Genomic DNA, 24,833 nt, shown 5'->3' on the forward strand with positions numbered 1-24,833 from the left:
AGAGTGTTGTCCTAGGACTGAAAGCAGTGGAGTGTTGTCCTGAGACTGAAAGCAGTACGAGTGTTGTCCTAGGACTGAAAGCAGTACGAGTGTTGTCCTGAAACTGTCTGCAGTACAGTGTTGTCCTGAGACTGTCTGCAGTACGAGTGTTGTCCTAGGACTGAAAGCAGTACGAGTGTTGTCCTAGGACTGAAAGCAGTAGGAGTGTTGTCCTGAGACTGAAAGCAGTAGAGTGTTGTCCTAGGACTGAAAGCAGACGAGTGTTGTCCTGAGACTGAAAGCAGTACGAGTGTTGTCCTAGGACTGAAAGCAGTACGAGTGTTGTCCTAGGACTGAAAGCAGTACGAGTGTTGTCCTAGGACTGAAAGCAGAGTGTTGTCCTGAGACTGAAAGCAGTACGAGTGTTGTCCTAGGACTGAAAGCAGACGAGTGTTGTCCTGAGACTGAAAGCAGTACGAGTGTTGTCCTAGGACTGGAAGCAGACAGTGTTGTCCTGAGACTGAAAGCAGTACGAGTGTTGTCCTGAGACTGAAAGCAGTACGAGTGTTGTCCTGAGACTGAAAGCAGAGAGTGTTGTCCTGAGACTGAAAGCAGTACAGTGTTGTCCTGAGACTGAAAGCTGTACGAGTGTTGTCCTGAGTCTGAAAGCTGACGAGTGTTGTCCTAGGACTGAAAGCAGTACAGTGTTGTCCTGAGACTGAAAGCAGTACGAGTGTTGTCCTGAGACTGAAAGCAGTACGAGTGTTGTCCTGAGACTGTCTGCAGTACGAGTGTTGTCCTGAGACTGAAAGCAGTACGAGTGTTGTCCTGAGACTGAAAGCAGTACGAGTGTTGTCCTGAGACTGAAAGCAGTACGAGTGTTGTCCTGAGACTGAAAGCAGTACGAGTGTTGTCCTGAGACTGAAAGCTGTACAGTGTTGTCCTGAGTCTGAAAGCTGTACGAGTGTTGTCCTAGGACTGAAAGCAGTACGAGTGTTGTCCTGAGACTGAAAGCAGTACGAGTGTTGTCCTGAGACTGAAAGCAGTACGAGTGTTGTCCTGAGACTGAAAGCAGTACGAGTGTTGTCCTGAGACTGAAAGCAGTACGAGTGTTGTCCTGAGACTGAAAGCAGTACGAGTGTTGTCCTGAGACTGAAAGCTGTACGAGTGTTGTCCTGAGTCTGAAAGCTGTACGAGTGTTGTCCTAGGACTGAAAGCAGTACGAGTGTTGTCCTGAGACTGAAAGCAGTACGAGTGTTGTCCTGAGACTGAAAGCAGTACGAGTGTTGTCCTGAGACTGTCTGCAGTACGAGTGTTGTCCTGAGACTGAAAGCAGTACGAGTGTTGTCCTGAGTCTGAAAGCAGTACGAGTGTTGTCCTGAGACTGAAAGCAGTACGAGTGTTGTCCTGAGACTGAAAGCAGTACGAGTGTTGTCCTGAGACTGAAAGCAGTACGAGTGTTGTCCTAGGACTGAAAGCAGTACGAGTGTTGTCCTAGGACTGAAAGCAGTACGAGTGTTGTCCTGAGACTGAAAGCAGTACGAGTGTTGTCCTAGGACTGAAAGCAGTACGAGTGTTGTCCTAGGACTGAAAGCAGTACGAGTGTTGTCCTAGGACTGAAAGCAGTACGAGTGTTGTCCTGAGTCTGAAAGCAGTACGAGTGTTGTCCTAGGACTGAAAGCAGTACGAGTGTTGTCCTGAGACTGTCTGCAGTACGAGTGTTGTCCTAGGACTGAAAGCAGTACGAGTGTTGTCCTAGGACTGAAAGCAGTGCGAGTGTTGTCCTAGGACTGAAAGCAGTGCGAGTGTTGTCCTGAGACTGAAAGCAGTACGAGTGTTGTCCTAGGACTGAAAGCAGTACGAGTGTTGTCCTGAGACTGTCTGCAGTACGAGTGTTGTCCTGAGACTGTCTGCAGTACGAGTGTTGTCCTAGGACTGAAAGCAGTACGAGTGTTGTCCTAGGACTGAAAGCAGTACGAGTGTTGTCCTGAGACTGAAAGCAGTACGAGTGTTGTCCTAGGACTGAAAGCAGTACGAGTGTTGTCCTGAGACTGAAAGCAGTACGAGTGTTGTCCTAGGACTGAAAGCAGTACGAGTGTTGTCCTAGGACTGAAAGCAGTACGAGTGTTGTCCTAGGACTGAAAGCAGTACGAGTGTTGTCCTGAGACTGAAAGCAGTACGAGTGTTGTCCTAGGACTGAAAGCAGTACGAGTGTTGTCCTGAGACTGAAAGCAGTACGAGTGTTGTCCTAGGACTGGAAGCAGTACGAGTGTTGTCCTGAGACTGAAAGCAGTACGAGTGTTGTCCTGAGACTGAAAGCAGTACGAGTGTTGTCCTGAGACTGAAAGCAGTACGAGTGTTGTCCTGAGACTGAAAGCAGTACGAGTGTTGTCCTGAGACTGAAAGCTGTACGAGTGTTGTCCTGAGTCTGAAAGCTGTACGAGTGTTGTCCTAGGACTGAAAGCAGTACGAGTGTTGTCCTGAGACTGAAAGCAGTACGAGTGTTGTCCTGAGACTGAAAGCAGTACGAGTGTTGTCCTGAGACTGTCTGCAGTACGAGTGTTGTCCTGAGACTGAAAGCAGTACGAGTGTTGTCCTGAGTCTGAAAGCAGTACGAGTGTTGTCCTGAGACTGAAAGCAGTACGAGTGTTGTCCTGAGTCTGAAAGCAGTACGAGTGTTGTCCTGAGACTGAAAGCAGTACGAGTGTTGTCCTAGGACTGAAAGCAGTATGAGTGTTGTCCTGAGACTGTCTGCAGTACGAGTGTTGTCCTGAGACTGAAAGGGAGTCCTAGCTGCAGCTGATGCTATTCCCGAGCTGAATAAAGTGCGATATGAAATTAGCTCAAGCCTCTTGTCTGTGTTTGACCGTTTTACAGGACTACTATGGACATTTAGACTTTAAGGTCATTTACCCTTGAGCCAACATCCGTAGTGTTTGCGATCTCTGTGAATGTCAGGGAAATTGCCTTTTAAAAAGGCACATTTTCAGTGTGCTTGTCGACAACACACCTTTCATTGAACCCAGAGGTTCACTCTTATTACAATAAAGTACAGCATACAGCATCTGTACTGCTCTTTCATTCTCCAACTCTTTCCTTCACATTAGTGGTTTTCTGGGACATCGGTTGGTCTTCCCTGGTGGTTACGTAGGGGCCCTATTTTACATTTTTTCTAAAGTGTTTGCTTCGTTATTTGCCGGTTTGAACTCAACAACACAATTATCCTCGACAGTGGAAACCGTTCAACAGTCTTCGAGATATGTTTTTATTCATTTTTTATTTAACCTTTATGTAACTAGGCAAGTCCGTTAAGAACAAATTCTTATTTACAATGACGGTCTACCCCAGCCAAACCCGGATGACGCTGGGCCAATTGTGCGACTCCCAATCACGGATTCGAACCGGGGACTGTAGCGACGCCTCTTGCATTGGGATGCAGTACCTTAGATAGCTGCACACAATTGAGTCCTTCTGAACACAGTCCATGTCCACAGTCAACATTCTGCAGAAATCTATTTCCACTCTGACGACTCAATGTCTTTGAGAATCTCCACAGGCTTAAGTCTCTCTGGAGAGGAATGGGACCACTGCTTTGATTCAGTCTCTCTGGAGAGGAATGGGACCTCTGCTTTGATTCAGTCTCTCTGGAGAGGAATGGGACTTCTGCTTTGATTCAGTCTCTCTGGAGAGGAATGGGACCTCTGCTTTGATTCTGTCTCACTGGAGAGGAATGGGACCTCTGCTTTGATTCTGTCTCTCTGGAGAGGAATGGGACCTCTGCTTTGATTCTGTCTCACTGGAGAGGAATGGGACCTCTGCTTTGATTCTGTCTCTCTGGAGAGGAATGGGACCTCTGCTTTGATTCTGTCTCTCTGGAGAGGAATGGGACCTCTGCTTTGATTCTGTCTCTCTGGAGAGGAATGGGACCTCTGCTTTGATTCTGTCTCTCTGGAGAGGAATGGGACCTCTGCTTTGATTCAGTCTCTCTGGAGAGGAATGGGACCTCTGCTTTGATTCTGTCTCTCTGGAGAGGAATGGGACCTCTGCTTTGATTCTGTCTCACTGGAGAGGAATTGGACCTCTACTTTGATTCTGTCTCACTGGAGAGGAATTGGACCTCTGCTTTGATTCTGTCTCTCTGGAGAGGAATTGGACCTCTGCTTTGATTTGTGATTAGCTCAAAGCTACCATGTCTACTGGAGATGATCTCTCATCACGTCAATGCTGGAGGTTTAATATCACATCGATCAGCAGAGTATCTGTTATATCTGTCTGATCAGCAGGGTATCTGTTATATCTGTCTGATCAGCAGAGTATCTGTTATATCTGTCTGATCAGCAGAGGATCTGTTATATCTGTCTGATCAGCAGAGGATCTGTTATATCTGTCTGATCTGTTATATCTGTCTGATCAGCAGAGGATCTGTTATATCTGTCTGATCAGCAGAGGATCTGTTATATCTGTCTGATCTGTTATATCTGTCTGATCAGCAGAGTATCTGTTATATCTGTCTGATCAGCAGGGTATCTGTTATATCTGTCTGATCAGCAGGGTATCTGTTATATCTGTCTGATCAGCAGAGTGTCTGTTATATCTGTCTGATCAGCAGAGGATCTGTTATATCTGTCTGATCAGCAGAGGATCTGTTATATCTGTCTGATCAGCAGAGGATCTGTTATATCTGTCTGATCAGCAGGGTATCTGTTATATCTGTCTGATCTGTTATATCTGTCTGATCAGCAGGGTATCTGTTATATCTGTCTGATCAGCAGGGTATCTGTTATATCTGTCTGATCAGCAGAGGATCTGTTATATCTGTCTGATCAGCAGAGTGTCTGTTATATCTGTCTGATCAGCAGAGGATCTGTTATATCTGTCTGATCAGCAGGGTATCTGTTATATCTGTCTGATCAGCAGGGTATCTGTTATATCTGTCTGATCTGTTATATCTGCCTGATAGATGAACGTAAAGACCATGATGATCCAGTCTCAGCCAGAGCAGAAAGGACTGAGAAACATGGATGCAGGAGATCTCAATGTGTCCTCTGCAGGCAAGGATTTGCACACAGCACACACACAGAACCAGGAAGTTTCGTATTACTCTTGTGGAGGCCACGCCTCTTCCTCTGCACAAACAAGGAAATCGAAAGTTCTCTCTGATACTCCTCTGCGCCGTTTGTTAGTGAGTGTCAAAATGGCAGAGGCATTTTTTGAAGATCGGGATTCATTTAGCTGTTCAATCTGCTTGGATATACTGAAGGATCCGGTGACTACTTCCTGTGGACACAACTACTGTATGTGCTGTATTGAGGGCTGCTGGGATCAGGACGATCTGAAAGGTGTTTACAGCTGCCCAGAGTGCCGACAGACCTTTGCCCAGAGGCCTGTTCTGAACAGAAACACGTTGCTGGCTAAAGTGGTGGAGAAACTGAAACATACTGCTCTTCATGCTGCTCCTCCTGCTGCTCCTCCTGCTGCTCCTCCTGCTGCTCCTCCTGCTCTCTGTTATGCTGGACCTGGAGATGTGGAGTGTGATTTCTGCACTGGGAGAAAACACAAAGCCCTCATGTCCTGTCTGGCGTGTCTGGTCTCTTACTGTGAGACTCACCTCCAGCCTCACTATAATTTCCCTGCCTTAAAGAAGCACATGCTGGTCAAAGCCTCCACGCAACTACAGGAGAAGATCTGCTCTCAACATGACAAACTGCTGGAGGTTTACTGTCGTACCGATCAGCAGTGCATCTGTTATCTGTGTACCATGGATGAACATAAAGGCCATGATACAGTCTCAGCTGCAGCAGAGAGGACTGAGAAACAGAAGCAGGTGGGGGAGAAACAACAGAAATCCCAGCAGAGAATCCAGGAGAGAGAGAAGGAGATGCAGGAGCTGAGACGGGCTGTGGACTCTCTGAAGCTCTCTGCACAGGCAGCCGTGGACGACAGCGAGAGGATCTTTGCTGAGCTGATCCGCACCATGGAGACACGGTGCTCTGAGGTGAAGGAGCTGATCAGAGACCAGGAGAAGGCTGAAGTGAGTCAGGCAGAAGGCCTCCTGGAGCAACTGGAGCAGGAGGTGGCTGAGCTGAGGAGGAGAGATGCTGAGCTGGTGCAGTTCTCTCACACAGAGGACAACATCCACTTCCTCCAGAGGTTCACAGACCACAGTGCCCCCCCTGTTTCTGAAGAGATGCCCGCCATCATCCTTAACCAAAGTCATGATTTTAAGACGGTGATGACCTCTGACCTCCAGGAAAAGCTGATGCTCTGCTGTGAGGGGGGAGTAGTGGAGATATCAGCAGCAGTGAAAGCTGTCCACATACTGCAGTCAGCAGAGCCAAGCACCCAAGCAGCAGCATCTGTCGCACAATATCACAGAAAGTATTATCGAAAATACTCTTTCAAGGATATATGTGTTCATTGTCGCCAGGTACAAATGAGGCATGGCCCCATGGGTAAATGTTTATGGTTTAATTAAGGAGTGATAATACTATCCTCATCTTGTAGATAAACTATGTGCCCTTAAAAGGAGCAGGAGAGAGTGTGTTTGTTGTGTGTCACAGTTCCACTTTTACTTTTACTTCACTACATTCCTAGATAAGTTACCGTTTACTCCACTGACACCCAAAAGTACTAGTTTTAGAATGCTTAGCAGGACAGGAACATGATCCAATTCACGCCCTTATCAAGAGAACATCCCTGGTCCTCCCTACTGCCTCTGATCAGGCGGACTCAATAAACACAAATGCTTCATTTGTAAACGATGTATGAGTGTTGGAGTGAGACCCTGACTATCTGTAAATACAAATAAATAACATAAAAAATGGTGTCGTCTGGTTTGCTTTAAATAAGTAATTTGAAATGATTTATACTTTTACTTTTGATAATTCAGTATATTTAAAACCAAATACTTAGACTTTTACTCAAGTAGTATTTTACTGGATGACATTTACTTCAGTCATTTCCTATAAATGATCTTAACTTTTACTCAAATATTGTAAAGGTTTTCCTCCTCCTCTTCTGATGAGCTGTAGGCAAAGGACGGAGAGACAGCCTGGTGCGGGGGGCTGCCACCGGAGGGCTGGTGTGTGGAGGTGGCAGTGGATAGACCGGACCGTGCAGGCGCACTGGAGCTCTTGAGCACCGAGCCTGCCCAAACTTACCTGGTTGAATGCTCCCGGTCGCCATGCCAGTGCGACGAGGTGGAATAGTCCGCACTGGGCTGTGCTGGTGAACTGGGGACACCATGCGTAAGGCTTCATGGCACCTGGCTCGATGCCCACTCGAGCCCGGCCGATACGAGGAGCTGGAATGTACCGCACCGGGCTATGCACACGCACTGGGGAGACTGTGCGCTCCCCCACATAACACTGTGCCTGCCCGGTCTCTCTCTCTCTCTCCACCGGATAACACTGTGCTTGCCCGGTCTCTCTCTCTCTCCACCGGATAACACTGTGCCTGCCCGGTCTCTCTCTCTCTCTCCACCGGATAACACTGTGCCTGCCCGGTCCCTCTCTCTCTCTCCACCACATAACACGGTGCCTGCCCGGTCCCTCTCTCTCTCCACCGCATAACACTGTGCCTTCCCGGTCCCTCTCTCTCTCCACCACATAACACTGTGCCTGCCCGGTCCCTCTCTCTCTCTCCACCGCATAACACTGTGCCTTCCCGGTCCCTCTCTCTCTCCACCACATAACACGGTGCCTGCCCGGTCCCTCTCTCTCTCCACCGGATAACACTGTGCCTGCCCGGTCTCTCTCTCTCTCTCCACCGGATAACACTGTGCTTGCCCGGTCTCTCTCTCTCTCCACCGGATAACACTGTGCCTGCCCGGTCTCTCTCTCTCTCCACCGGATAACACTGTGCCTGCCCGGTCCCTCTCTCTCTCCACCGGATAACACGGTGCCTGCCCGGTCCCTCTCTCTCTCCACCGCATAACACTGTGCCTGCCCGGTCCCTCTCTCTCTCCACCGGATAACACTGTGCCTGCCCGGTCTCTCTCTCTCTCTCCACCGGATAACACTGTGCTTGCCCGGTCTCTCTCTCTCTCCACCGGATAACACTGTGCCTGCCCGGTCCCTCTCTCTCTCTCCACCACATAACACGGTGCCTGCCCGGTCCCTCTCTCTCTCCACCGCATAACACTGTGCCTTCCCGGTCCCTCTCTCTCTCCACCACATAACACTGTGCCTGCCCGGTCCCTCTCTCTCTCCACCGCATAACACTGTGCCTTCCCGGTCCCTCTCTCTCTCCACCACATAACACGGTGCCTGCCCGGTCCCTCTCTCTCTCCACCGCATAACACTGTGCCTGCCCGGTCCCTCTCTCTCTCCACCGCATAACACTGTGCCTGCCCGGTCCCTCTCTCTCTCCACCGGATAACACTGTGCTTGCCCGGTCCCCTCTCTCTCTCCACCACATAACACTGTGCCTGCCCGGTCCCTCTCTCTCTCCACCGCATAACACTGTGCTTGCCCGGTCCCTCTCTCTCTCTCCACCACATAACACTGTGCCTGCCCGGTCCCTCTCTCTCTCCACCACATAACACGGTGCCTGCCCGGTCTCTCTCTCTCTCTCCACCGCATAACACTGTGCCTGCCCGGTCCCTCTCTCTCTCCACCACATAACACTGTGCCTGCCCGGTCCCTCTCTCTCTCCACCACATAACACTGTGCCTTCCCGGTCCCTCTCTCTCTCCACCACATAACACTGTGCCTGCCCGGTCCCTCTCTCTCTCCACCGGATAACACTGTGCTTGCCCGGTCCCTCTCTCTCTCTCCACCACATAACACTGTGCCTGCCCGGTCCCTCTCTCTCTCCACCGCATAACACTGTGCTTGCCCGGTCCCTCTCTCTCTCCACCGGATAACACTGTGCTTGCCCGGTCCCTCTCTCTCTCCACCGCATAACACTGTGCTTGCCCGGTCCCTCTCTCTCTCCACCGGATAACACTGTGCTTGCCCGGTCCCTCTCTCTCTCCACCGCATAACACTGTGCTTGCCCGGTCCCTCTCTCTCTCCACCGCATAACACTGTGCTTGCCCGGTCCCTCTCTCTCTCCACCACATAACACGGTGCCTGCCCGGTCCCTCTCTCTCTCCACCGCATAACACTGTGCCTGCCCGGTCCCTCTCTCTCTCCACCACATAACACGGTGCCTGCCCGGTCCCTCTCTCTCTCCACCACATAACACTGTGCCTGCCCGGTCCCTCTCTCTCTCCACCACATAACACTGTGCCTGCCCGGTCCCTCTCTCTCTCTCCACCACATAACACGGTGCCTGCCCGGTCTCTCTCTCTCTCCACCGCATAACACTGTGCCTGCCCGGTCCCTCTCTCTCTCCACCGGATAACACTGTGCCTGCCCGGTCCCTCTCTCTCTCCACTGCATAACACTGTGCCTGCCCGGTCTCTCTCTCTCTCTCCACCGGATAACACTGTGCCTGCCCGGTCCCTCTCTCTCTCTCCACCACATAACACTGTGCCTGCCCGGTCCCTCTCTCTCTCCACTGCATAACACTGTGCCTGCCCGGTCCCTCTCTCTCTCCACCGCATAACACTGTGCCTGCCCGGTCCCTCTCTCTCTCCACCGCATAACACGGTGCCTGCCCGGTCCCTCTCTCTCTCCACTGCATAACACTGTGCCTGCCCGGTCCCTCTCTCTCTCCACCGCATAACACTGTGCCTGCCCGGTCCCTCTCTCTCTCCACCGCATAACACTGTGCCTGCCCGGTCCCTCTCTCTCTCCACCGGATAACACGGTGCCTGCCCGGTCCCTCTCTCTCTCCACCGCATAACACGGTGCCTGCCCGGTCTCTCTCTCTCTCCACCACATAACACGGTGCCTGCCCGGTCCCTCTCTCTCTCCACTGCATAACACTGTGCCTGCCCGGTCCCTCTCTCTCTCCACCGCAATACACGGTGCCTGCCCGGTCCCTCTCTCTCTCCACCGCATAACACGGTGCCTGCCCGGTCTCTCTCTCTCTCCACCACATAACACGGTGCCTGCCCGGTCCCTCTCTCTCTCCACCACATAACACTGTGCCTGCCCGGTCCCTCTCTCTCTCCACCACATAACACTGTGCCTGCCCGGTCCCCTCTCTCTCCACCACATAACACGGTGCCTGCCCGGTCCCTCTCTCTCTCCACCGCATAACACGGTGCCTGCCCGGTCCCTCTCTCTCTCCACCGCATAACACTGTGCCTGCCCGGTCCCTCTCTCTCTCCACCGCATAACACGGTGCCTGCCCGGTCCCTCTCTCTCTCCACCGCATAACACTGTGCCTGCCCGGTCCCTCTCTCTCTCCACCACATAACACTGTGCCTGCCCGGTCCTCTCTCTCTCCACCGCATAACACGGTGCCTGCCCGGTCCCTCTCTCTCTCTCCACCGCATAACACTGTGCCTGCCCGGTCCCTCTCTCTCTCCACCACATAACACGGTGCCTGCCCGGTCCCTCTCTCTCTCTCCACCGCATAACACTGTGCCTGCCCGGTCCCTCTCTCTCTCCACTGCATAACACTGTGCCTGCCCGGTCTCTCTCTCTCTCTCCAGTAAGCACAGGAAGTTGGCGCAGGTCTCCTACCTGGCTTCGCCACACTCCCTGTGTGCCCCCGCCCAATACATTTTTGGGGCTGTCTCTCGGGCTTCCAGCCACTCTGCCATGCTTGCTCCTCATAATGGCGCCTCTCTGTCGGGCCAGCTCCTCATAATGGCGCCTCTCTGCTGTGACAGCTCCTCATAATGGCGCCTCTCTGCTGTGCCAGCTCCTCATAATGGCGCCTCTCTGTTGTGCTAGCTCCTCATAATGGCGCCTCTCTGCTGTGCTAGCTCCTCATAATGGCGCCTCTCTGCCTCCAGCTCCTCATAATGGCGCCTCTCTGCTGTGCCAGCTCCTCATAATGGCGCCTCTCTGCCTCCAGCTCCTCATAATGGCACCTCTCTGCCTCCAGCTCCTCATAATGGCGCCTCTCTGCCTTCAGCTCCTCATAATGGCGCCTCTCTGCTGTGCCAGCTCCTCATAATGGCGCCTCTCTGCTGTGCTAGCTCCTCATAATGGCGCCTCTCTGCTGTGCTAGCTCCTCATAATGGCGCCTCTCTGCTGTGCTAGCTCCTCATAATGGCGCCTCTCTGCTGTGCTAGCTCCTCATAATGGCGCCTCTCTGCCTCCAGCTCCTCATAATGGCGCCTCTCTGCCTCCAGCTCCTCATAATGGCGCCTCTCTGCTGTGCCAGCTCCTCATAATGGCGCCTCTCTGCCTCCAGCTCCTCATAATGGCGCCTCTCTGCCTCCAGCTCCTCATAATGGCGCCTCTCTGCTGTGCCAGCTCCTCATAATGGCGCCTCTCTGCCTCCAGCTCCTCATAATGGCGCCTCTCTGCTGTGCCAGCTCCTCATAATGGCGCCTCTCTGCCTCCAGCTCCTCATAATGGCGCCTCTCTGCTGTGCCAGCTCCTCATAATGGCGCCTCTCTGCTGTGCCAGCTCCTCATAATGGCGCCTCTCTGCTGTGCCAGCTCCTCATAATGGCGTCTCTCTGCTGTGCCAGCTCCTCATAATGGCGTCTCTCTGCTGTGCCAGCTCCTCATAATGGCGCCTCTCTGCCTCCAGCTCCTCATAATGGCGCCTCTCTGCTGTGCCAGCTCCTCATAATGGCGCCTCTCTGCTGTGCCAGCTCCTCATAATGGCGCCTCTCTGCCTCCAGCTCCTCATAATAGCGCCTCTCTGTCTCCAGCTCCTCATAATGGCGCCTCTCTGCCTCCAGCTCCTCATAATGGCGCCTCTCTGCTGTGCCAGCTCCTCATAATGGCGCCTCTCTGCCTCCAGCTCCTCATAATGGCGTCTCTCTGCTGTGCCAGCTCCTCATAATGGCGCCTCTCTGCCTCCAGCTCCGCTTTGGGACAGCGATATTCCCCTGGCTGAGTCCAGGGTCCTTTGCCGTCCAGAATCTCCTCCCAAGTCCATCTCTCCAGGTATCGCTGCCTGTCCTGCTGCTGCTGCCTGTTACCACGCCGCTTGGTCCTTGGTTGGTGGGTGTTTCTGTAAAGGTTTTCCTCCTCTTCTGAGGAGGAGTGGCGAGAAGGATCGGAGGACGAATGCGCAGCGTGATAAGTGACCATATCGTTTATTAAAAAATAAATAAACTGAACACTAAGAATTCAAAACAATAAATGTGAACAAACCGAAACAGTACCGTGTGGCGACAAACACACACACGGAAACAAACACCCACAAAACAACAGTGAAACCCAGACAACTAACGACACCTGCATCTGATTGAGAACCATACTAGGCCGAACACAGAGATAGAAAAACATAGAAACACAAAACATAGACTGCCCACCCCAACTCACACCCTGACCATACTAAATAAAGACAAAACAAAGGAAATAAAAGGTCAGAACGTGACAAATATGACAATTGGGTACTTTTTCCACCACAGGTTAAAAGCACTAAATAGTGTTTGTGTTTTTGCTGACCAACTGCTTGGGCAGCCTTATTTCCACTGACCAGTGCTTATCTGTATGTTCCCAGAACTCTGCAGAGACACTCCCCTGTTCCTGCCACTGCTCAGGCCATTAACAGTGTAGCTTTACCGGTTCACTGGCTCTGCATTACCTTGTGACTGCAGTATAACTGCCTTAACAGCTGGGACTCTATATGTGTTCTCCTGACCACTGATAGATTCCAGACAGACACTACTGACCTGTTGTGTACTGCATATAATTATTTTTAAAGAAGAGAAAATCACAGCCCCATATCCCACTTAGACATCCCACACAAAAACAAACACCTGCCTGATCTCTCTCTCTCACACACACACACACACACACACACACACACACACACACACACACACACACACACACACACACACACACACACACACACACACTTGCCACCTAACAATGTCACCCACTCCTGAATGCTTATCTTTCACTCCTGATGTGTGTAGAAGACTAGTTCTTTGTGATTGGCTTGAGATAGAGGGACATCCCGGATCGTACCCTAACCCCTATATAGTGCACTACATTTCAGCAGAACCCTATGGGCCCTGGTCAAAAGTAGTGCACTACATAGGGAAAACAACAACACAACTGTGTAAAAACATTACAGTAACAATGCATGAATATGACACATTTAATAACTCTGCAACAGCACCTTCTCTCTGGTCTGCGGGTCTGATAGGAGAGTTTTAACAACAACACAAACCACTAAACCAACAGGGATGTGATAGAGGAATCAGCAGCACATTAGTGTAGCTTGACTTCTGTATTTTACACATCACTGCACACTATAGTGATTGGATAACGGTGTGTGATATTCTAGGCCTGGTATAGTAATAATGTTCTTATCCAGTAGCATCTTAGAGTCACCGTGGAGAAAATCAAGACATGCATGGACACAGAGAGGAACCATTATTTTGGTCTCTTCCCCTGCACTCGGATCAAAGTGAAGAAGAAGCTCTGATCTGGACTAATTCAAAAGCATCTCTCCTGCTCCATCAGAATAAATCACTAACAACCCTCCTCTCTCACACCCTGACACACATTCATTACAGAGAACCCTCTTCAAAACAGTTCCACAAAGCCTGACACATCACAAGACACTGACACACACAACTCTAACATCACAAGACACTGACACACACAGCTCTGACATCACAAGACACTGACACACACAGCTCTGACATCACAAGACACTGACACACACAGCTCTGACATCACAAGACACTGACACACACAGCTCTGACATCACAAGACACTGACACACACAACTCTGACATCACAAGACACTGACACATCACAAGACACTGACACACACAACTATTACATCACAAGATACTGGCATCCACCCTGACACATCACACCTGACATCCACTCTGACAGGACGGAGGCTTTAGTAGTATCTTTATTGACTCTCTGGAGCAGCTTATCTTTATTGACTCTCTGGAGAAGCTTATCTTTATTGACTCTCTGGAGCAGCTTATCTTTATTGACTCTCTGGAGCAGCTTATCTTTATTGACTCTCTGGAGCAGCTTATCTTTATTGACTCTTTGGAGCAGCTTATCTTTATTGACTCTCTGGAGCAGCTTATCTTTAATGACTCTCTGGAGCAGCTTATCTTTATTGACTCTCTGGAGCAGCTTATCTTTATTGACTCTCTAGAGCAGCTTATCTTTATTGTCTCTCTGGAGCAGCTTATCTTTATTGACTCTCTGGAGCAGCTTATCTTTATTGACTCTCTGGAGCAGCTTATCTTTATTGACCCTGGAGCAGCTTATCTTTATTGACTCTCTGGAGCAGCTTATCTTTATTGACTCTGGAGCAGCTTATCTTTATTGACTCTCTGGAGCAGGTTATCTTTATTGACTCTCTGGAGCAGCTTATCTTTATTGATTCTGGAGCAGCTTATCTTTATTGACTCTCTGGAGCAGCTTCTCTTTATTGACTCTCTGGAGCAGCTTATCTTTATTGATTCTGGAGCAGCTTATCTTTATTGACTCTCTGGAGCAGCTTCTCTTTATTGACTCTGGAGCAGCTTATCTTTATTGACTCTCTGGAGCAGCTTATCTTTATTGACTCTGGAGCAGCTTATCTTTATTGACTCTCTGGAGCAGCTTATCTTTATTGATTCTGGAGCAGCTTATCTTTATTGACTCTCTGGAGCAGCTTATCTTTATTGACTCTCTGGAGCAGCTTATCTTTATTGACTCTCTGGAGCAGCTCTGACAGGCCGGAGGGACAGAAGAAAGGAAAGAGGTAATAATTGTGTCAGACGTTACTTGAGTCTCTCCAAAAGAGATTATGAATGTATTAATGCTGAGGGAGACTCTAGTATCATGTGACTATGAATAACACAGACCATTTCAACCACAAGAGGACAGAGTTGAGCTAACGCTATTCACAATACAATGGCAACATTTCAGTAAACAATACAAATGAAAATATAAAACGTGTCATGTTTTAAACTTTATTGTTTAAAGTCGGTAGAAAAACTGTTAAATCAGAAAACATTCTCAGCTTTTTCCTTAAAGCATCAGAAATCCTCCAGACAGAAGAGATACTCTAGCTCTGGTCCAGGGTGTTACTGCTCAGCCTTCCTTCACTAACGCCCAGGACCAGAGCTAGAGAGAGGGGTGGAGAAACAGCGACACCATACAGACCGTATACAGAGACAGACATTGGCGAGTCCAAAACGGCACCCTATTCCCTATATAGTAGAGCTGGGTGATGTGGACCAAAATACATATGGTGAGAAATTGCCTGAATTGATGCGATACTGATAAATATATCAATCTGTTTCTAACATTAATCTGCACCACAGATTCTATTATTCTCCTTTAAACTACTAGTTAGATGGTTGTAGCAGTCAATTGTCCCATTAACAAACCATATTGGCAAACTTACTTCATTTCAAACTTCACATTTCTCTAGTATAGGTCACTGCCTACGATAAGTGATCGGTAATGCCGGTATCGATAATGATCGGTTTAATACGCTAAGTGATTGGTAATGCCGGTATCGATGATGATCGGTTTAACGTCCCGGCTGTACTATACTGTGCACTACTATTGATCAGAGGCCTATGAAGGGAACAGGGTGCCATTAGGGACGACCAGAGGCCTATAAAGGGAACAGGGTGCCATTAGGGACGACCAGAGGCCTATGAAGGGAACAAGGTGCCATTAGGGACGACCAGAGGCCTATGAAGGGAACAGGGTGCCATTAGGGACGACCAGAGGCCTATGAAGGGAACAGGGTGCCATTAGGGACGACCAGAGGCCTATGAAGGGAACAGGGTGCCATTAGGGACGACCAGAGGCCTATGAAGGGAACAGGGTGCCATTAGGGACGACCAGAGGCCTATGAAGGGAACAGGGTGCCATTAGGGACGACCAGAGGCCTATGAAGGGAACAGGGTGCCATTAGGGACGACCAGAGGCCTATGAAGGGAACAGGGTGCCATTAGGGACGACCAGAGGCCTATGAAGGGAACAGGGTGCCATTAGGGACGACCAGAGGCCTATGAAGGGAACAAGGTGCCATTAGGGACGACCAGAGGCCTATGAAGGGAACAGGGTGCCATTAGGGACGACCAGAGAGTAAAGCCCTTACTTACACATGTTCCCCAATAAGAGGAACACAGTGCCTTTGACAAGTCCATAGAACAGCTGACAGACAAGATGTTAAGAGTATTATACACCCTACGCAACAACACAACATGGTGATCCTGCGTATTTACAAATTGCAGGGCTGAACACGTTTGCATATTTTTGCTACACCATAAACCCTAACAGCCATTTGGCTCGGCTTGTGTTGCGTACTTACGTAGAGTATAAACATGAGGCTGTGGACAGTGGGCTGTAGAAGACAAGACAGACACCTTTAACTACCGATGAGGTATCCTCTGAAGTCTGTTGCAAGGAGAGAGTCTGTCAGGACATCTATGGGCCAGACAGAGGAGTGTCTGTCAGGACGTCTATGGGCCAGACAGAGGAGTGTCTGTTAGGACGTCTATGGGCCAGACAGAGGAGTGTCTGTCAGGGGGTCTATGGGCCAGACAGAGGAGTGTCTGTCAGGACGTCTATGGGCCAGACAGAGGAGTGTCTGTTAGGGCGTCTATGGGCCAGACAGAGGAGTGTCTGTTAGGACGTCTATGGGCCAGACAGAGGAGTGTCTGTCAGGACGTCTATGGGCCAGACAGAGGAGTGTCTGTTAGGACGTCTATGGGCCAGGCAGAGGAGTGTCTGTCAGGACGTCTATGGGCCAGACAGAGGAGTGTCTGTCAGGACGTCTATGGGCCAGACAGAGGAGTGTCTGTCAGGACGTCTATGGGCCAGACAGAGGAGTGTCTGTCAGGACGTCTATGGGCCAGACAGAGGAGTGTCTGTTAGGACGTCTATGGGCCAGACAGAGGAGTGTCTGTCAGGACGTCTATGGGCCAGACAGAGGTGTGTGTGTGTGGTGTGTCTATACGGCAGACAGAGGTGTGTGTGTGTGGTGTGTCTATACGGCAGACAGAGGTGTGTGTGTGTGTGTGTGGTGTGTCTATACGGCAGACAGAGGTGTGTGTGTGTGTGGTGTGTCTATAGATCAGACAGGGGTGTGTGTGTGTGTGGTGTGTCTATAGATCAGACAGGGGTGTGTGTGTGTGTGTGGTGTGTCTATAGATCAGACAGGGGTGTGTGTGTGTGTGTCTATAGATCAGACAGGGGTGTGTGTGTGTGTCTATAGATCAGACAGGGGTGTGTGTGTGTGTGTCTATAGATCAGACAGGGGTGTGTGTGTGTGTGTGTGTGTGTGTGTGTGTCTATAGATCAGACAGGGGTGTGTGTGTGTGTGTGTGTGTGTGTGTGTGTGTGTGTGTGTGTCTATAGATCAGACAGGGGTGTGTGTGTGTGTGTGTGTCTATAGATCAGACAGGGGTGTGTGTGTGTGTGTGTGTGTGTGTGTGTGTGTGTGTGTGTGTGTGTCTATAGATCAGACAGGGGTGTGTGTGTGTGTGTCTATAGATCAGACAGGGGTGTGTGTGTGTGTGTCTATAGATCAGACAGGGGTGTGTGTGTGTGTGTGTGTGTGTGTGTGTGTGTGTGTGTGTGTGTGTGTGTAGATCAGACAGGGGTGGGTTTGTGTGTGGTGTGTCTATACAGCAGACAAGTGTGTGTGTGTGTGTGTGGTGTGTGTGTCTATAGATCAGACAGGGGTGGGTGTGTGTGTGGTGTGTCTATACGGCAGACAGAGGTGTGTGTGTGTGTGTGTCTATAGATCAGACAGAGGTGTGTGTGTGTGTGTGGTGTGTCTATACGGCAGACAGAGGTGTGTGTGTGTGTGTGTGTGGTGTGTCTATACGGCAGACAGAGGTGTGTGTGTGTGTGGTGTGTCTATACGGCAGACAGAGGTGTGTGTGTGTGTGTGGTGTGTCTATAGATCAGACAGGGGTGTGTGTGTGTGTGTGGTGTGTCTATAGATCAGACAGGGGTGTGTGTGTGTGTGTCTATAGATCAGACAGGGGTGTGTGTGTGTGTGTGTCTATAGATCAGACAGGGGTGGGTGTGTGTGTGGTGTGTCTATACAGCAGACAGGTGTGTGTGTGTGTGTGTGTGTGTGTGTCTATAGATCAGACAGAGGTGTGTGTGTGTGTGTGTGTGTGGTGTGTCTATACGGCAGACAGAGGTGTGCGTGTTCTCCCTGAGGTGAGTATCAGTCAGATTCAGAGAGCAGTGGAGATAACTCTGTATACAATACAACACACACACACAAAATACTGTACAATAAATACACACCCATACAGTGAAAACATGATCAAATACCATCCATAGACAAGTTATACTATGTAATGCCCCCCCTCCACCACTGAATTCTGAAGGTTCAGGACTACTGATTACACTGAGGTATTTAGTCCCTATAAATACTGTTTCATTCAGAATTATCGTGACGTCTAGATACTTAAGAAGAGAATGCCATTCAACATGACCGGTCTGTCTTCACACAGGCAACAGTGTGTGTGTGTGTTCAACGCTCAATCAAAACTACAGACAGCAATCACATAGCTGTCAATCATACTCACTCATGGGACTACAAACCCCAGGTTGCTCGAAAAGTAGGAAGTCTGCATCCAAATCTATTGCTTCAAATGTGAAAGGTCATGGCAATGCCTTGTGGGAAAGAATGAACAGTTATAACACGGTGTTGGGTGGAGTTGCCCCTAGATGCTGATCTTAAGTCAGTTTCACATTTTCCCCCTTTAATGGTTAAGGTTAGGATTGGGGGAGGGGAAGCGGCTCCTAGATCTGTACTTAGGGAAACTTCACCCCTTACACACAGCCAGAACTCCCCATCAGACAGACAACACAGAGGTTTCAATATGACAGGACGTTGTCATGGATACTCAATAGATCCATGATGGGGGAGGGGGCACGATGCATACCACTATACACAAAACTGAACCCCCAAAACACACCTTGGTCGTACTCATTACTGCATACCGTAGCAAAACGTTTTGCAACGGAAAACAAACGTTTCTCATGAGACCAAATGAGGTAGGTCCCTTCCTGTTTGCTTCCGTTCAGCTTCGAGTGCATACGACCCTTGAACTTGAGATCTGCGATTATTATAGTCTAATAGCACAATAAAAATGTTAAAGAGTATTGAAGTGAAGCATATTGACCAAGAAGAGTAAAGGAGGATAACTAATGTAGCTTTATCTTCATTTTCTGGTTGAGTTACTATGAAGTCTGGGCAGAAATAAAGGACTTGAAGTATTAAAGATGTATACGGATGGATATTGCAACAATAAAGGAGAATAAACCCATATGTGGTCATATGTTAGTATAATAGATAAATACAGTTAACAGTTCTTTCAGAAAACTAAATGATATCACCCAGTAGTGTTGGTTTCTTTCTCTTCTCGTTTCACATGAAAATATATAAATCTTTGTTTTCATTCCCAATAAAAATCAAAAATAGAAAAAGGTCCCTTAAAAACACAGAGAGACAAACAGAAACGGAGAGAACATTCCAGAAACCCCCCCCCCCCGCCCCAAAATCCCAGGCAGTTGGAAGTTCTAAGCGTCGTTCCTTTGCGACTAAAAGGAAAGTAGTTCCGACCAAGGACAAATAGTCCCCCTAGTCGAGAGGGCCCTGGAAGATGAGTCTAACGTATCCCTGCTCGCCACTCAGTTGCTGGGCGCAGAAGGGACAGGAGGCGTGGAAGGTGTGTGTTCCGTGCGGCAGCGGGATCTGACTCCAGAACACAGCCGTCTTCTCGGAACACACGTGACCACACGGTGAGAAGGCGTGGGTGGGCGGAGCCGTGTCCAGATAGAAGCTCGCCTCGCAGCCCAACCAGAGGGGAACGTACGGCCCAGTGGCTCGACACATAGGACACTCCCTGCTCCAGCCCTGCTCCCTCTCCTCCTGGTCCCGGTCCAGCCTGTCTCTGTCCCGGTCCAGCCTGTCTCTGTCCCGGTCCAGCCTGTCTCTGTCCCGGTGGCTTCCCCAGTTGTGGTAACCGTGGACGTGGCCACACTGAAGATAGACCCATGGCTGCTTCTCATCTGGGGTGTCCTACAGTAGGTGAGATGCATCGGAAGTCATCCCATAAGGAGAACGGAACAGTCACCAGCAACACATACAGCAACAACAAAAACACCTGGATACATCAGAACACATATAGAACAGAAACCCCCTGCTGCCTTCTCTACAACTGGTCTTTCTCTACAGAAACCCCCTGCTGCCTTCTCTACAACTGGTCTTTCCCTACAGAAACCCCCTGCTGCCTTCTCTACAACTGGTCTTTCCCTACAGAAATCCCCTGCTGCCTTCTCTACAACTGGTCTTTCTCTACAGAAACCCCCTGCTGCCTTCTCTACAACTGGTCTTTCCCTACAGAAACCCCCTGCTGCCTTCTCTACAACTGGTCTTTCTCTACAGAAACCCCTGCTGCCTTCTCTACAACTGGTCTTTCCCTACAGAAACCCCCTGCTACCTTCTCTACAACTGGTCTTTCTCTACAGAAACCCCTGCTGCCTTCTCTACAACTGGTCTTTCTCTACAGAAACCCCTGCTGCCTTCTCTACAACTGGTCTTTCCCTACAGAAACCCCCTGCTGCCTTCTCTACAACTGGTCTTTCCCTACAGAAACCCCCTGCTGCCTTCTCTACAACTGGTCTTTCCCTACAGAAACCCCCTGCTGCCTTCTCTACTCTACAACTGATCTTTCTCTACAGAAACCCCCTGCTGCCTTCTCTACAACTGGTCTTTCCCTACAGAAACCTCCTGCTGCCTTCTCTACAACTGGTCTTTCCCCACTAGCTCTGACTTTACTGATTGCTACTTTATTAAGGAGAAATGACTATGACTGAGATGTGGTTGTCCCACCTAGCCACTAACTGTAGTGGATATGAGTCTCTGCTAAATGACTCACTACTGTAGTGACTCTGGATAAGAGAGTCTGCTAAATGACTCCCTACTGTAGTGTCTCTGGATCAGAGAGTCTGCTAAATGACTCACTACTGTAGTGACTCTGGATCAGAGAGTCTGCTAAATGACTCCCCACTGTAGTGTCTCTGGATCAGAGAGTCTGCTAAATGACTCCCTACTGTAGTATCTCTGGATAAGAGAGTCTGCTAAATGACTCACTACTGTAGTGTCTCTGGATCAGAGAGTCTGCTAAATGACTCACTACTGTAGTGACTCTGGATAAGAGAGTCTGCTAAATGACTCCCCATTGTAGTGACTCTGGATAAGAGAGTCTGCTAAATGACTCACTACTGTAGTGACTCTGGATAAGAGAGTCTGCTAAATGACTCCCTACTGTAGTGACTCTGGATAAAAGAGTCTGCTAAATGACTCACTACTGTAGTGACTCTGGATAAGAGAGTCTGCTAAATGACTCCCTACTGTAGTGACTCTGGATAAGAGAGTCTGCTAAATGACTCCCCATTGTAGTGACTCTGGATAAGAGAGTCTGCTAAATGACTCCCCACTGTAGTGACTCTGGATAAGAGAGTCTGCTAAATGACTCCCCACTGTAGTGACTCTGGATCAGAGAGTCTGCTAAATGACTAAATATCTGTATGTAATAACTGCTGTAAGTTGCTTTGGATAAGAGCATGGGGGGGGGCATATTTTGTATTGTATTGTCATTGTATTAGGGAGGAAACTTGCCTTGCGTCTCATGGAGGGGAAGGCCAGGGTGTTGAAGCCGACGGGACACTGGGGCCGGGCTGCGTTGATTTCCTGACGTAGCGCCTCCAGGTGGTTGATGGTGGGGGTGCGGCTCAGGCCCTCGGCCGTGCGCCACAGGAGCGTGGCTCCACACAGGTCTATCAGAGAGCCATCCACCAGCTCCTGGCTCTCTGCCTCTACCTGAGGGGAGAGGGGACAATCTTCAAAACACGCAACAATATGCGTCATTTCATCATCAGAACAGAACATTCGTTAAAGTAAAATCACACATTAAACCTACTTTCAAAACGTTCAGATGATTACACTAACAAAATGTAAACTGAGACTCAGCGATATGACGTTACCACGAATAGCACAGCAGATACTGAGATGAGTACGATGCATGACTCCACTCTCTCAGTCACACACACTATCTGTGCATGACTCCACTCTCTCAGTCACACTGAGCATCTGTGCATGACTCCACTCTCTCAGTCACACTGGGCATCTGTGCATGACTCCACTCTCTCAGTCACACTGAGTATCTGTGCATGACTTCACTCTCTCAGTCACACACACTATCTGTGCATGACTCCACTCTCTCAGTCACACTGAGTATCTGTGCATGACTCCACTCTTTCTGTCACACTGAGTATCTGCGCATGACTTCACTCTCTCAGTCACACACACTATCTGTGCATGTACACAGGTGCTCTTCACACTGCTACGGGACCAAAACAGCAGAGAAGTTTAGCCGTGCGCTTCAGCGCTCTTAGTTGTTGAGGAAATGGACTGGACAATATTGCTGTTTACTTTGTGAAGTAAAAGTAAAAGGGGAACTGTGACACACAACAACACACTCTCTCCTGCTCCTTTTAAGGGCACATAGTTTATCTACAAGATGAGGATAGTATTATCACTCCTTAATTAAACCATAAACATTTACCCAGGGGGCCATGCATCATTTTTACCTGGCGACAATGAACATATATCCTTGTAAGAGTATTTTCGATAATACTCTCCGTGATATTGTGCGACAGATGCTGCTGCTTGGGTGCTTGGCTCTGCTGACTGCAGTATGTGGACAGCTTTCACTGCTGCTGATATCTTCACCACTCCCTTCTTACAGCAGAGCATCAGCTTTTCCTGGAGGTCAGAGGTCATCACCGTCTTAAAATCATGACTTTGGTTAAGGTTGATGGCAGGCATCTCTTCAGAAACAGGGGGGGCACTGTGGTCTTTGAACCTCTGGAGGAAGTGGATGTTGTCCTCTGTGTGAGAGAACTGCACCAGCTCAGCATCTCTCCTCCTCAGCTCAGCCACCTCCTGCTCCAGTTGCTCCAGGAGGCCTTCTGCCTGACTCACTTCAGCCTTCTCCTGGTCTCTGATCAGCTCCTTCACCTCAGAGCACCGTGTCTCCATGGTGCGGATCAGCTCAGCAAAGATCCTCTCGCTGTCGTCCACGGCTGCCTGTGCAGAGAGCTTCAGAGAGTCCACAGCCCGTCTCAGCTCCTGCATCTCCTTCTCTCTCTCCTGGATTCTCTGCTGGGATTTCTGTTGTTTCTCCCCCACCTGCTTCTGTTTCTCAGTCCTCTCTGCTGCAGCTGAGACTGTATCATGGCCTTTATGTTCATCCATCACACACAGCAGACAGATACACTGCTGATCGGTACGACAGTAAACCTCCAGCAGTTTGTCATGTTGAGAGCAGATCTTCTCCTGTAGTTGCGTGGAGGCTTTGACCAGCATGTGCTTCTTTAAGGCAGGGAAATTATAGTGAGGCTGGAGGTGAGTCTCACAGTAAGAGACCAGACACACCAGACAGGACATGAGGGCTTTGTGTTTTCTCCCAGTGCAGAAATCACACTCCACATCTCCAGGTCCAGCATAACAGAGAGCAGGAGGAGCAGCAGGAGGAGCAGCAGGAGCAGCAGCAGGAGCAGCAGCATGAAGAGCAGTATGTTTCAGTTTCTCCACCACTTTAGCCAGCAACGTGTTTCTGTTCAGAACAGGCCTCTGGGCAAAGGTCTGTCGGCACTCTGGGCAGCTGTAAACACCTTTCAGATCGTCCTGATCCCAGCAGCCCTCAATACAGCACATACAGTAGTTGTGTCCACAGGAAGTAGTCACCGGATCCTTCAGTATATCCAAGCAGATTGAACAGCTAAATGAATCCTGATCTTCAAAAAATGCCTCTGCCATTTTGACACTCACTAACAAACAGCGCAGAGGAGTATCAGAGATAACTTTCGATTTCCTTGTTTATGCAGAGGAAGAGGCGTGGCCTCCCCAAGAGTAATACGAAACTTCCTGGTTCTGTGTGTGTGCCGTGTGCAAATCCTTGCCTGCAGAGGACACATTGAGATCTCCTGCATCCATGTTTCTCAGTCCTTTCTGCTCTGGCTGAGACTGGATCATCATGGTCTTTACGTTCATCTATCAGACAGATATAACAGATCAGAAAGATATAACAGATCCTCTGCTGATCAGACAGATATAACAGATCCTCTGCTGATCAGACAGATATAACAGATCAGACAGATATAACAGATACCCTGCTGATCAGACAGATATAACAGATACTCTGCTGATCAGACAGATATAACAGATCCTCTGCTGATCAGACAGATATAACAGATCCTCTGCTGATCAGACAGATATAACAGATACCCTGCTGATCAGACAGATATAACAGATACCCTGCTGATCAGACAGATATAACAGATACCTTGCTGATCAGACAGATATAACAGATCCTCTGCTGATCAGACAGATATAACAGATCCTCTGCTGATCAGACAGATATAAAAGATCCTCTGCTGATCAGACAGATATAACAGATCAGACAGATATAACAGATCCTCTGCTGATCATCTATCATACAGATATAACAGATCCTCTGCTGATCAGACAGATATAACAGATACCCTGCTGATCAGACAGATATAACAGATCAGACAGATATAACAGATCCTCTGCTGATCATCTATCATACAGATATAACAGATACCCTGCTGATCAGACAGATATAACAGATCCTCTGCTGATCAGACAGATATAACAGATACTCTGCTGATCAGACAGATATAACAGATACTCTGCTGATCAGACAGATATAACAGATACTCTGCTGATCAGACAGATATAACAGATCAGACAGATATAACAGATCAGACAGATATAACAGAT

At 49.2% G+C, this 24,833-nt stretch overlaps 2 protein-coding genes across 3 annotated transcripts; one reads left to right on the top strand and one right to left on the bottom strand.

Annotated features, from left to right (window-relative positions):
• The first annotated feature begins 3,947 nt into the window (after positions 1–3,947).
• On the top strand, positions 3,948–6,803 carry LOC135536553 (E3 ubiquitin-protein ligase TRIM47-like). The gene has a single exon (XM_064962855.1). The coding sequence runs from the start codon at positions 4,940–4,942 to the stop codon at positions 6,452–6,454; it is 1,515 nt and encodes a 504-aa protein (XP_064818927.1). The 5' UTR covers positions 3,948–4,939; the 3' UTR covers positions 6,455–6,803.
• Positions 6,804–19,933: 13,130 nt separating this feature from the next.
• On the bottom strand, positions 19,934–24,444 carry LOC135536551 (E3 ubiquitin-protein ligase TRIM47-like). 2 transcript variants are annotated; one of them, XM_064962852.1, is made up of 3 exons: positions 22,616–24,444; positions 21,645–21,845; positions 19,934–20,042 (listed from the first exon to the last, which is right to left on the bottom strand). In XM_064962852.1, exons 1-3 carry the CDS (start codon positions 23,844–23,846, stop codon positions 20,029–20,031), a joined length of 1,446 nt encoding a protein of 481 aa, XP_064818924.1. In that variant the 5' UTR covers positions 23,847–24,444; the 3' UTR covers positions 19,934–20,028. The 2 variants fall into 2 exon arrangements, with proteins under 2 accessions (XP_064818924.1, XP_064818923.1); XM_064962851.1 differs by lacking the exon at positions 19,934–20,042 and having other exon boundaries at positions 20,548–21,845.
• Positions 24,445–24,833: the final 389 nt, after the last annotated feature.

Source organism: Oncorhynchus masou, unplaced genomic scaffold, assembly GCF_036934945.1.
Source record: "Oncorhynchus masou masou isolate Uvic2021 unplaced genomic scaffold, UVic_Omas_1.1 unplaced_scaffold_631, whole genome shotgun sequence".
Classification (NCBI taxonomy): Eukaryota; Metazoa; Chordata; class Actinopteri; order Salmoniformes; family Salmonidae; genus Oncorhynchus; species Oncorhynchus masou.

What these genes read in the sequence shown, in the direction of transcription:
- LOC135536551 (XM_064962851.1), bottom strand. Translation starts at nt 23,846, where the DNA reads ATGGCAGAGGCATTTTTTGAAGATCAGGATTCATTTAGCTGTTCAATC. An exon ending in TATATGTTCATTGTCGCCAG is followed by an intron (nt 21,846 to 22,615) that starts GTAAAAATGATG and finishes CTCTCCCCTCAG; the next exon opens with GTAGAGGCAGAGAGCCAGGA.
- LOC135536553 (XM_064962855.1), top strand. Translation starts at nt 4,940, where the DNA reads ATGAACGTAAAGACCATGATGATCCAGTCTCAGCCAGAGCAGAAAGGA.